At 34.9% G+C, this 14,299-nt stretch overlaps 1 protein-coding gene across 1 annotated transcript; it reads right to left on the reverse strand.

Annotated features, from left to right (window-relative positions):
• Positions 1 to 4,106: 4,106 nt before the first annotated feature.
• Positions 4,107 to 13,402, reverse strand: LOC113817837 (ectonucleoside triphosphate diphosphohydrolase 1; the record flags this gene model as incomplete). Its single annotated transcript, XM_027369945.2, is given in 10 exon segments — positions 4,107 to 5,532; positions 7,874 to 8,073; positions 8,334 to 8,452; positions 8,880 to 9,012; positions 9,236 to 9,749; positions 9,999 to 10,120; positions 10,314 to 10,482; positions 11,628 to 11,775; positions 13,044 to 13,161; positions 13,275 to 13,402. Coding segments are annotated over 10 exon segments (1,697 nt in total), but the record flags the coding sequence as incomplete, so codon positions are not given.
• Between the last annotated feature and the right edge of the window lie 897 nt (positions 13,403 to 14,299).

Below are 14,299 nucleotides of genomic sequence, written 5' to 3' on the forward strand. Positions count from 1 at the left end.
ATATACAAGCAGCGGCTTGGCCGCACCTGGCTATGCTAGGTTCCTTGGCCTGCGGCGCTTGCTCGCAGGCGCTTCGCGCCCTTAGGGCTTCGACCTTATGTGACACAATATTATTAAATTTGAAATAAAAGAAGCATGTTATGCTAACGAGACGAAATTCGTAATATCGGCGACTGGCAGCTTTCAATCGAATTGCAAAGCTTTCAACTCGAGAAAGCGAGAGTGAGAGAGAGAGAGAGAGCGTGAGCTATATATATATATATATATATATATATATATATATAGAGAGAGAGAGAGAGAGAGAGAGAGAGAGAGAGAGAGAGAGAGAGAGAGAGAGACCGAGAGAAAGCAAGAAAACGAAAGATAGCAAGAGAGTAATACGGCAAGAGAGAGAGAAGAAAGAAAGAAAACAGAGGAGAGAGAAAGAGAAGGAATGAAATACAGAGATTTAATCTACAAGTCATTTACATGCACCCCCCCCCCCTCGTCTCTGTCACTTTTTGCTGCATTGCTGGAAAACCGAAATCAAAATAATATTAACTAAAAAAACGCAAAAGCGACGGAAATCCCCTGTCCTCGAAGCCGCCAGACAGCTTGGCGCTAAGGAACCACCCAATGTCGGATTCCGAAATTTTCTCAGCCAGATATCTGCGTGTGTGTATAAATATCATATATTAATAAAGTACTAAATTCTAGTCAATCGACTATCCCATTCATTAATTGTTGATGGTCAGTTTTTATCTTTGATTCGTAGGGTTTTTGATGTAGATCGCTAACTTGCAGATAACATGTGCAATGGCCACGCAATGGCCAATGAGTATGTGCAAAAATACACAAGCACGCCCAGTTGCGTACACACATACATATGCACACAAGTACGGCCGTTCAAATACACACAACCATACTAGAAACAGAGAAAATAATATAGACAGATCGATAGAGAGAGAGAGAGAGAGAGAGAGAGAAAGAGAAAGAGAAAGAGAAAGAGAAAGAGAAAGAGAAAGAGATAAGAGATAAACAGAAAGAGAAAGAGAAAGAGAAAGAGAAAGAGAAAGAGAAAGAGAAAGAGAAAGAGAAAGAGAAAGAGAAAGAGAAAGAGAAAGAGAAAGAGAAAGAGAAAGAGAAAGAGAGAGAGAGAGAGAGAGAGAGAGAGAGAGAGAGAGAGAGAGAGAGACTATCATCATCATTATGAATCGGACAAATCGATTGTGCGTTATTTCAGGTGATGATGATGATATGATAATGGTATGATAATGGTATGATAATGGTAAGATAATGGTAAGATAATGATAACATAATGATGATGATAATGAGCGAGTGTGTGTGTGTGTGTAATTCTTTTACTTTTACGGTTTCCGACATACGTACGCGTATGCGAAGGCATATCTATATGTATGCGTATGTACAGTTTCCTTTGTGCTTGTGTTTTGCCTTCATCAACTACCCAATTAGTATAAAACGCGCCATGGGGACGTCCAGAGCGAGATGCGACGCAGATGATCGCTCTTTCCGAAGTGGCGCCGCGATGCCTCCTTCGGCGCCTCTGAAGGGCATCGTCCGACCCTTGGCACCAATGCCAGTTTGACCGAGAGATTTGCCTCCGAACAAGCGGTCTTGCGCGCCAACTGCTTTCACTTCTTTCAGAACACTTTCCAGGATCTACGAAGAGCTGGTTTTGTGTGTGTGTCTGTGTCTGTCGGTTTTCATTCTCTCTCTCTCTAACAATATCTAGATCCTGATACATACATATATATATATATATATATATATATATATATATATATATATATATAATTATATATATATATATATAATTATATATATATAAAATTATATATATATATATATATATATATATATATATATATATATATATATATATATATATATATATATGTATTATCACAAATGTGTGTGTGTATAATTTGTGTGTATATATGTTTGTGTATATCTCTCTCTTTCTCTCTCTGATTTGTTTTTTCTTTCATATTTTCTCACTGCTGTTTTTTCTTAAAATGTTACAAATATATAAGTAGTGATTGTTTGTTTTGACATTCATATATTTCTGCGATATATATATACACACACACACACACATTTTATATACATATATACATATACATATATATATACATATATATATATATATATATATATATATATATATATATATATATATATATATATATATATATATATATATATATATATATATATATATATATCTTTATATCTCTCATCATTTTTCTCTGTCTGTGTATCTGCTCTCTCACTCACTCACTCACTCACTCACTCACTCACTCACTCACTCACTCACTCACTCACTCTCTCACTCTCTCACTCTCTCACTCACTCTCACTCACTCTCACTCACTCTCACTCACTCTCACTCACTCTCACTCACTCTCACTCACTCTCACTCACTCTCACTCACTCTCACTCACTCTCACTCACTCTCACTCACTCTCACTCACTCTCACTCACTCTCACTCACTCTCACTCACTCTCACTCACTCTCACTCACTCTCACTCACTCTCACTCACTCTCACTCACTCTCACTCACTCTCACTCACTCTCACTCACTCTCACTCACTCTCACTCACTCTCACTCACTCTCACTCACTCTCACTCACTCTCACTCACTCTCACTCACTCTCACTCACTCTCACTCACTCTCACTCACTCTCACTCACTCTCACTCACTCTCACTCACTCTCACTCACTCACTCACTCACTCACTCACTCACTCACTCACTCACTCACTCACTCACTCACTCACTCACTCTAATAATGATGATAGCCAGCCATGATAATGATAATAAAGATGATAACCAGCCATGATGATGATAATGATCATGATAATGATAATAATGATCATGATAATGATGATAATGATCATGATAGTTAATAATGGTTAATGATAGTGATGATATGATCATGATAATGATAATAATGATAATGATCATTATAATGATGATGATGATCATGATCATTATAATGATACCATAATGTGATCATGATTATAATAATGATAATCATGATATATATTATATATATATATATATATATATATATATATATATATATATATATATATATATATATATATATATATATATTTATTTATGAACTGAAGTTTATAAGCATCAGTTCTCTCGCTGACCTGCAGAACAGATGAAGAAAGTTGAATCGACGGAGAATACTCAGTCACACATAAAGGAATTAATTAACACTTTTGGTGAAGGTGGAGGCAGCTAGGTCACAGCCGTGGCGGTCTTTACATAATTACCAGGCGAGAAAACAGGATTTTATGCACACACAAACACGTACATACATATGCATTTGTTTACATATAGACAGATAAATAGATATAGATATTGATATAGATATATACATACATACACACACACACATGTACACAAACAAGTGTGTGTGTGTGTGTGTGTGTGCGTATTATATATATACATTATATATATTATATATATTATATTATATATATATATTATATATATATATATATATATATATATATATATATATATATATATATATATATATATATATATATATATATATATATATACATACATATATATATATACATATATACATATACCTATATTAACTGCCTCACTTATATTTCACTTTGTTCCTCCATTTCAATTTCTCATCAATTATCTTCAAATCACACTTTTAAATTGGAGAATAGAGCTAGTATTGATGGCTTCAAATTGATCCACACTGTAATTATGTTCTAGAGTGCTGGTTAGATCAAAGCATCCAGGAAAAAGTCCATCACAAATCATTGATAGCTTTTTCACATTATTTCTCTAATACACAATGTTTTGGGTGTAGTTAGGTGTCAACTGATTTTATCAAATAAATCCTATCAAAAAGGTATAAATAATTTGCAGCTTTGATTCACAAATATCATCTTAACAAGTGATATATGTTTTTTATCATGGCTTCTGGTTGAGGGTAATATGATGCAGTACTGAGAATAACTATTTGTTTTTGCTTAAAGCAATTGACTCATTTCGGGAAAAAGTGGCTTTCACTCTATTATTCCCTTAAAAAAAACTATGGGTTAAGAAACACCATATCAATTTTGCAGGAAAAAATAAACTTTTAATGATACATGTCCTTTTAACACTTTGTAAATAGATACCCAAATAGTGTGTTCTTTTTTTGAGAGTCTACACACAAACACAATAACACAGATCACAATAATAGAATTTGTTTAAAAAATATACAATTAATAACCCATAATTCAGTATTCTGTTTCATAAACCTTTAATTTCATCATCTCCAGGCTCATATTCTTTACATATTATTTACTTACAAAGTACATTAAGTCTTCTCTTTGAATATAAACACCTATAAGGTTTCTGAACTGAATTATGGATTTCAAGTGTACATTTCCAAACTAAACAAAGACACAGAAGAATCTCCGTCTATAAGAAAATATTTATGACAATGCTCTATTTGGTAACTAAAAAGACCTTCTTTTCTAAACAACATCTTTTATCAATTGTCAGTGACTATAATTCAAAGTTAAAATAAACCCTAGTTCAATGATATGGGTATTTTTTTAAGTATGCTGCATAAAATTTCTCTTTAAAATTATCTTACTTTTTACAAAATGTTTGTACAGGAAAGAATGAGTTGATGAATATAAACAGAATTACAAATTCACAATAAATAGTGATATCCCTTTGTTATACTCCAATTTCATATATAACTTTCAAAATATATTGTTCATGTACATATATCTCTTTCCTTTCTAAGCTTATCATAATCCCAGTAAAAGGCTAGACTTTACTGACAATGTAATCTCCTCAGATTGAAAGACATAATCCAAAAATAAAAAATAAAACAGTTTTTAATATAAGAACACAAATTCACAACCACAGTTTTCTTTTCATTTTTACCAGATGTTCTCAATACCTTCATTATAAAGTCATATGAAACATGCTGAACACAACCCCTCAAAAAGACATATAAGCTTGCATACACTTTACAAAAATATCTGACATACATATCTATGAATAGATAGACATTTATCACAACTGAATAGACTTTGAAAGTATCTTTTTCTACTTTAAGTAACCCTAAACAACAAAATTTCTAAGGAAATGGCATATAAACATTATGTAAAACCAAAACAGAACTTAGAACAATTACCAAAAGAAAGAATTGTACAAAGGGACAGACGTTTTAGCTCTACAGGATATATGAGGTATATACAAGTTCAAGTTGCTAAAGTTTTCCAACATATTTATGAAAACTTACCACATATAAAAGACAAACAGATTTTAAACAACAGGCATATTACCCCCCAACCTCGAGTGGATAGTTCCAATGTTTCTATAGCATCCAAAAAATCTTATCTGGAAACAAAATGCTTTTACAGTTGATCTCTTCAAATATTTACCAATGTCCATGTCCCTTATCTCTTAAAAATGCCGCAAGAAGTTTTCCTATCCTCATATAAACCTACGGAGTTCATGATCAAAATGGTCTGCAATTACCCTGCAAGGAGGAAACAAAAGACATGAGCTAATGCACAAGCCTTGTGGAATAGTAACTCTGACCTTGAATCTAACTTCATCCACATGCTATGCCAGACTTAGGTATAATCACATTGTATATTCTTTTGCAAAGTCAGTTTGCAATGCTGAATTGTAGCAAAAAGAAAGCAACCGTTCAAACGAAGAAAGCAACCGTTCTAAGAAAGAAGTAGCATGAATGAATGCTTTAAAAACTACAAAGAAAAGCTCTGCACAGGTTTTATGTTCACATAGGCATCTACATACACCTGATTCCCTAAATAATTTCATACAAAACAAATTTCTCAAGCCAATCTTAAAGAAGAAGAAGAAGAAAAAAAAAAAAAAAAAAAAAAAATCCAGGCAATACTGACGTCATCAGATTTTTTTATGGGAAAATAAATTGGGATGGAGTATGCAAAACACAGAAATTATGCCATTAATTCAAGAAAGAAAAGGCAAACACATTCTTAAATTGGGATGAAGTATGAAAAACACAGAAATTATGCTATTAATTCAAGAAAGAAAAAGGAAAAAGAAGATTCTGTCTCATGTGTGATCATTAATGTTTCTGGTAACATAACCAACAGTTTTTATAAAAATATATGTTTTTGTATATATATTATCTTACACATGCAGAAAAATTAGCAGATTTTTTCTTCAACAAAAACATGATGTGAGACTGAATATATTCATCTGTCCAGATTGTAAACACTCACACTATCACACACTCAGACACAGACACAGACACACACACACACACTCTCTCTCACACACACACACACACTCTTTCACACACAGACTCTCTCACACACACACACTCTCTCGCACACACACACACACATCCTCTCTCATGCACACACATACTCTTTCTCACACACACACATACTCTCTCTCACACACACACATACTTTCTCTCACACACACACATATTCTCTCTCACACACACACATACTCTCTCTCACACACACACATACTCTTTCTCACACATACACATACTCATCTCTCTTTCACACACACATACTCTCTCACACACACACACACATACTCTCTCTCACACACACATACTCACTATCTCACACACATACATACTATCTCTTTACTCTCTCACACACAAACACACACACACATACTCTCTCTCTCACACACACACATACTCTCTCTCTCACACACATACTCTCTCTCACACACACACATACTCTCCCTCTCACACACACATACTCTCTCTCACACACACACATACCCTCTCTCACACACACACATACTCTCTCTCACACACACACATACTCTCTCTCACACACACACATACTCTCTCTCACACACATACTCTCTCTCACACACATACTCTCTCTCACACACACACATACTCTCTCTCACACACACACACATACTCTCTCACACACACACATACTCACTATCTCACACACATACATACTATCTCTCACACACACACATACTCTCTCTCACACACACACATGCTCTCTCTCACACACACATACTCTCTCTCACACACACATACTCTCTCACACACACACACACATACTCTCTCTCACACACACATACTCACTATCTCACACACATACACTCTTTCACACACACATACACTCTTTCACACACACACACTCACACTCACACACACATACTCTCTCTCACACACACGTACTCTCTCACATACTCTCCCTCACACACACTCTCTCTCACACACACATACTCTCAAACATACACAAACACTTGCTTTACAAAAATTCTGAGATTTAGAACTTTATGACTTAAGTAGTACCATTTCCAGATATTATTCAAATTGGTGGAATTCAGGTACAATCTTTTTAAATACTATATATAAATGCAAAAGCATATTAGCAAGCAAGCAGATTACCATATTTCCATTGGACTGCTTTGTCTTTTGATAATGGAGAGAAGATAAATAATCTATTTCATAGATATATATAGTATATATATATATATCACAGGTTCTATCACTGGACCTAAATTCACAACCCCTACAACTTTTAAGGTACTGGTTTGCATTATCTATCATTTCTATGAAATTTCAGCTCTCTACAAATATACCTTTGAATCTCTGACCATAAGGCATTATATATAATCCTGTATCACTTATGATGTAATCCCACTGATGTGAGCTTCATGCAATCTGATTGCAAGGATGTGTCACAGAATTTAAGGTTCAATATACATGCATCTTAGGGAAGTGGAATACACTGCAAAGGGTACCACCTGCTACACCGAGCAAAAGGTAGAATTGTAAGCTAGCTGCATGGCACATGACTTAATACAAATGCATCTATGCTTGGTGAGAGTCACACCTTTGGTAAGAGGCACTGTGCCTCCTGATCTTGATTGAGTGACGTAGGAAGAGCATGCCGCTGATGAGGAATGCTGAGAAGAGGAAAAGCAACAGTGAAAACGTAGTAACAGTCAGAGGACGGTCTGTGTGAGCAGCAGGGAGACTAGTGGTCCGGTTCAGCATGAAGCCCAAAGGCCATTCAACATCCATGCCCTTCACCTGTGGATAAAAGTGATGATAATTCTAAATACAAATTACTGAATGGTCCGAGTGAAAACATTTTTATTAGTGGGAAAACACGAAAGAGACGCTGTTTCCATTAACTAGATCCCTTTTGATACTACCTTAATGAAAGCTATTACTCTGTGCTTCACATCTTGAGTTTGCGAGAGAAGCATTGTATCAGAAAGTATTGATTGCTTATCCTACTGATAAAAAAGAAAGAAAAAAAAAAAAAATGTACAACATAAACCACAAACCTGATGACTGAAGTCTATATTACTCCATGATGAACTGTCAATACCCAGGCCAACTGTTAGGAGTTTGTACACATACATGCCATCAAAGCACAAGTCTTCTACTATATCTTTGTCCACACCTGACGAAAAAAACACATCATATTCACTAGAGCAGCAATCTAAACGATTTTCAAATAATAATGGGAGTATGAGATGTTTTGTATCTATTCATTTTACCAATTTATTAACAGTAAAAGTGACAAAATCTCAAGACAAATTCTATAACATCAGCTTTGTATTCAAATTAGCAGCTTATTAAAAGTTGTTGCTATTATGCTCTTTTTCGTTGACTCAAGTAGTAAATTTTTAGGTACAAAATTTTAGAAATTATTCACCTTTGCAGCACAAATTTTGACAAGAATGCTATGGTCATGAAATTCTATCCTCATATAAACCACAAGAATCCTAGCATTATTACAGCCCTATCTAAGAACACATACCAAAGAGAGAGAAAACCACTCACTTATCTAGCATATCATAATTCTACTCAAATTCAACTGAGCTTACCAGGATAAGCAGCATATAAGGCTTCTGACTTCAGTGAGCACACATGATCAACAGCAACCTTGTAGTCATCCAAGCTAGCATCGGACTTTACTTGTAACAGCAGCAACAGATGGTAAAACAGGCCAGAAAATGCCTGAAAAAGTATTGTGACTTCAGTTGTATTCAACTTTTGAACAGAGGAAAGCAATCAAGTAGTTTCAAAGATTTGAATATCTTTTCTTTTTTCACTGAAAATAAACACTATCTTATTCACTGGATAACTGAACATTCATACTGAACTGTATATATTCACAAAAAAAGTCAATAACATACTAACAATCAAGTCTATTCACAAAAAAAGTCAATAACATACTAACAATCAAGTCTCCTGTCACTGCAGGAACCAGCTCTGCATTCATGCAGTCACCATATCGGAACGTTTTCTTGCAGAACTGAAGATCAAATAGCTGCTCCACTTTTTGATCACATTTCTTAGCATTGCTAGACCCTTTGATAATTTGAGGTGCTACTACTGCCTTCGTGTCACTTCCTAAATCTTCTGATGCTAATCTCAAGGTTTCTTCTAGATGTGAACGAATATCTTCATCATCTCCTTTTCGCATGTAATTTTTGAAAATCTTCTTCATTTTGTTCTGGCTTATTGTTGTCATTGAAGCCAGTTCCGGTTTTTGATCCCCAGTGAGTGTGCAAGGACCATTCAAATCTAATTCAGATATTTCATGACTAGCTCCTGTTGGCAAACAAGGGTCCACGGGAATCTCTGGGTTGGACAAATTCCCTCCACTGGTCTTGCTCTCAGTCAATAGAAGGAAGTTGTGTCGATGTTGGGCTTGTCCAATTCCATAGCAGAGGAAAGACTGACTTTGGATACTAAAAAAGAGGAAAAAGAGGAAAAATACAAAACTCAGATACATATTAAAAGACCTACTACAAGGTTATAATATATATAAACAGATACAAAGTGTACATTGAACAAGACAGACAAAAGTACTCTCTTTATTTGTCATACTGACTTCAGTTCTTCAGTTTCTGCCCCATTTTTGAAACTAAATTTCTTAGGTTTACCATATCAAAATAAGAAAATCAAATCAGAGAAAACAAACCAAAAATTAGCCTTACTTGTGGGTCTGATTAAAAAGAGTAAGATTCCTGGTTGTCCAATTTCCACTTTCCCTTAAAGCTGAAGTTATCTGAGCTGAAGCTCCACCCACATCAAGTGCAGCTTTGGTTGATGCTCCTGCCTGCAAAGAAGAATGGGAGGTTAACATTTTGAAATCCAATTCTTGTTGGGATTTAAGAGGTTAAAACATTCAGATACAAATGGCTTCTGAAGTCAAAGCCATAACTTTTTTGTTATCATACTGTGTCTAAAGTCAAATGTTATAATCTAAATATACTGTTCTTCAAAAGGAAGAAAAAAGAAGAAAAGCATACCTGTTTCAGGGACCCAACAAGATAATTAACTGCTATCCAACCACTAGTGCCTTCTTCATAACCTGGTATAATTCCAATGTTCTTGTGTTGTACTTTAAATGTTGAGTTTGTCTCCAAGAAGTCCCTTAGTGTTGTTAGAACTGCAACTGCTCCTTCTGGATCAAAATCCCTGACAATAAAAATGTGAACTTCAATACATATCATAAAGACTTCCAGAAATGAACCTTAAAAGCAAAAAGCTTCATTACTAATGTCTAGCATGACATTAAATCATTGATCAATAGACTAATAGCAAGATATGGCTCTTAAAGTTGAATTAAATAAATATTCTGCATCCCTATACACCAAAGATCAATAAATTTTTGCCATAATAAGCAACTCTTTGTGGAGCCATCTTTGTGTGAAGACAATAAATACACTAAGATTTCAATGGCTGTAGCATTATGTCATGCCATCCAAGATAATTGGTTTAAATTCTTTCTTTTGACTCTATACTTGTCTAAAATTTAAAACATACATCCCAAAAAGTTTTGGAAAAAATTTAAACCTTACATCCCAAAAAGTTTTGGAAATAAGTCTTCCCAAAGGATTACCTTGAAAATTACACTACATCTCATACAGAGACACTTTATAGACCCTTTAAAATACATGAATTTTCATCAAATCACCTTTTACTTGCTGAGCGACAGATATTTCAGTTAAGGGTTGTTAATAAAGTAAGTAAATCTTTTTGCTGCCTGTGATCACTATAGGCCTAAATGTAAATTTTGAAAGGGTCAAGAAGATATCCCTTAGGTGGGTGGAAGCAACATTGCAAGCAAGACACATTAACAGGAATTTAGCTTTGTTGTCTGTATCTATTTTCTTTAACAAATCTTAAAATATAAAATACTACATGTTACTGAAATCACCATGACACATTTAAACCACTAGCAATGGTCCATTTGAGCGCCAATAATTACGGTTTCTGGGCGGTATCACAGGCGACAAAATCAGAGCACAAGCTCCAATCTCCCATCGCACCAGTGGTACAGCCAGCAATGTTTATTTTTCTGGTTGTCACATATGTGTGACCCCAAGCGCAAGTGGGTTAACAGGAATTTATCTTTGTCATCTATATCTATCTTCTTTACCAAATCTTAAAATATAAAATACTACATGTTACTGAAATCACCATGATACATTTAACAGGAATTTAGGTTTGTTGTCTATCTATTTTCTTTACTAAATCTCATAATATAAAATACTATATGTATATCAATACATATGATAGACATCCTTGAGGACGGATATGAAATCTTCATTTTCTCTCACCTGAGAATTCTCATACCAGCTGTAGCCCCAACATAGAAGGGGGTTTCCTTCCGCAAATGACTTGGCACTTGATTTTCAGCCACTCTAAGACACCTTCCTAAATATCTACCCAGATCATTTGCATGGGTTGCAAAGCTGTTTACACCACCTGTTTGAAGGAAATTTTATAATGGTAAATATATTCAACTCAGGGCCTTGATAGGAGGGAGGGAGAGAGAGAGAGAGAGAGAGAGAGAGAGAGAGAGAGAGAGAGAGAGAGAGAGAGAGAGAGAGAGAGAGAGAGAGAGAGAGAGAGAGAGAGAGAGAGAGAGAGAGAGAGAGAGAGAGAGAGAGAGAGAGAGAGAGAGAGAGAGAGAGAGAGAGAGAGAGAGAGAGAGAGAGAGAGAGAGAGAGAGAGAGAGAGAGAGAGAGGGGGGGGGGGGGGATAGGGGGAGGGGGGGGGGGAGGGAGAGGGAGAGGCAGAGAGAGTGTGAGTGTGAGAGGGAGTGTAAGTGTGTGTGTGTGTGTGTGTGTGTGTGTGTGTGTGTGTGTGTGTGTGTGTGTGTGTGTGTGTGTGTGTGTGTGTGTGTGTGTGTGTGTGTGTGTGTGTGTGTGTGTGTGTGTGTGTGCGCTTGTGCTTGTGCTTGTGCTTGTGCTTGTGCGTGTGTAAAGCCTGAAAATATGCCGCTGAGATTTCATGGTCCTTGCATTTTTAGTATACCTGGTTTGGACGACATTAATTTTCAAGTGCATTTAACACTTGAGGCAGCTATCTTCCATGATATAGTCAAAATGGGCAGTAGTAAGCTTAAATCTAACATTACTACAAGTTTTAGTTCTTTTTGGTGGATATTCAATATTTTCAATGAACTTTACTTAACCTATAAACAAAAAGAACAATTTTCCCGTGAAGTCAGGCAAGGGTGGGAATACATTACTGCTTGCCATTCCGCACTTATTTAATTGTCCAATTTTTGGTACAACATACAAGACCTTCTATCTGTGACTGGAACATTAAATCATGACTTAATGAGGTGCCAATAGGTGTCTCTGATTATTCTCCATGATGTGATAAGCATATCACCCATCACCAATGGTTAAAAATAATGGTGCAGCAGAGTTATAAATATAATCTAAAGCTTTTTGCATCTGAAAGATTTTTTGTCAAGAAGTGCCAAATTTTAGAAATATTTTTTATGACCTTAATTGAAAATTGCACACGTTTAGTACAACTACAGAAAGGGTGTATTACCATTCATATGGCTAGCATAGTAAAAAAGTTTTGGGACCTTTCAAATTTTGTTCTGATTCTCGACAGCATCAAAATAAAGTTTTATGAAAATAATTTAAATCCAGAAAATTGGTTATAATGTTTTTGTAAAACCAGTATCTTTCAAATTATCACAAAACTAGAGAATCACTTAACCTCAAACATACCTGCAACAAAACATCTATCCTTGAGCTTAATGTCTGCAGTTCCAAGGGGTTTGTTACCTTTCCATGTGAAGACGAATATTTCACTGTGTGATGATCCTGCATCCATTACCACACCATACTGATGGAAAAGTGTAAACAAAGATACAGAGGGCACAAGGAACCTAAAAGCATACCAACAAAGAATCTTTCTCAGCAACTTTCTTGATAAACTACAATCAACTTAAAAATTACCTTCTGAGGAGCTGTGACAGGCTCAAAGAACATCCACAGTATCACTGTAAGCCCCACAATGCTGATCAAGAGTGCCATAATGGTCACAGTCCACCAGCTCCCGAAGGAGAAGGTCTGCTCTTCATCGTCTGAAACAGAAAATATTACAACTTACCACAAATTGAAATCAACATTACTTGTATGGATTAATGCTCTCCTCAATAGTTCAAAGTTCCAAGCATGGTTAAGAACTCAACTAAGTAAAATCCTCTCTATCACAAGTTCCAATATTTCCATCTTCTCTCTTTCCTTAACAGATAGAGAATAATTTTCATACTGTTCAACAGTTTCTTGTTATGTATTTTGTTCCCCCTCCTTATACAATGTCTTCAATAATAAATAAATTGATTACTTTCAGCAGCACTCTTACTCTAAATCTTCTTTCAGATTCAATGTGCATTTCAATCCAACAGCTGTGAAGTACAATATTTGTTGCACTACGGGGTACCTGCTCTGTGCAGCATTTGCTCTAGTGATTTCCGTCATAGATAAAAATTCCTCCATATTGTTTTCTGTAACTGTCATTTACTGTCATTTACTGAAAATTTTCAGATTTCTTAATGGAGCACTTCAAGTTAATTCAATAATACACTTCAAACCATGCAGTCAAATCACTTGTACATCACTTAACCAACTGGATCCAGGTGACATGAATATCGTGTCATGGAAAAATGTGGCAGAGGAGCAGGACGTTACATATGCCGTCATATAAAAAGAAAAATAAATAAATAAATAAATAAAATAAAAATGACAAATAATTTTTTATACTTATTATTTTGTTATTGCACAAACTTGCAGATAATAATGTAATAACAATAATAATAATAACAATAATAATAACAGTAATAATAGTAATAATAATAATAATAATAATAATAATAATAATAATAATAATAATAATAATAATAATAATAACAATAATAATAATAATAACAATAATAATAACAATAATAATAATAATAATAATGTTTAATTTCATTTGATAT

Source organism: Penaeus vannamei, chromosome 13, assembly GCF_042767895.1.
Source record: "Penaeus vannamei isolate JL-2024 chromosome 13, ASM4276789v1, whole genome shotgun sequence".
NCBI classification, from domain to species: domain Eukaryota; kingdom Metazoa; phylum Arthropoda; class Malacostraca; order Decapoda; family Penaeidae; genus Penaeus; species Penaeus vannamei.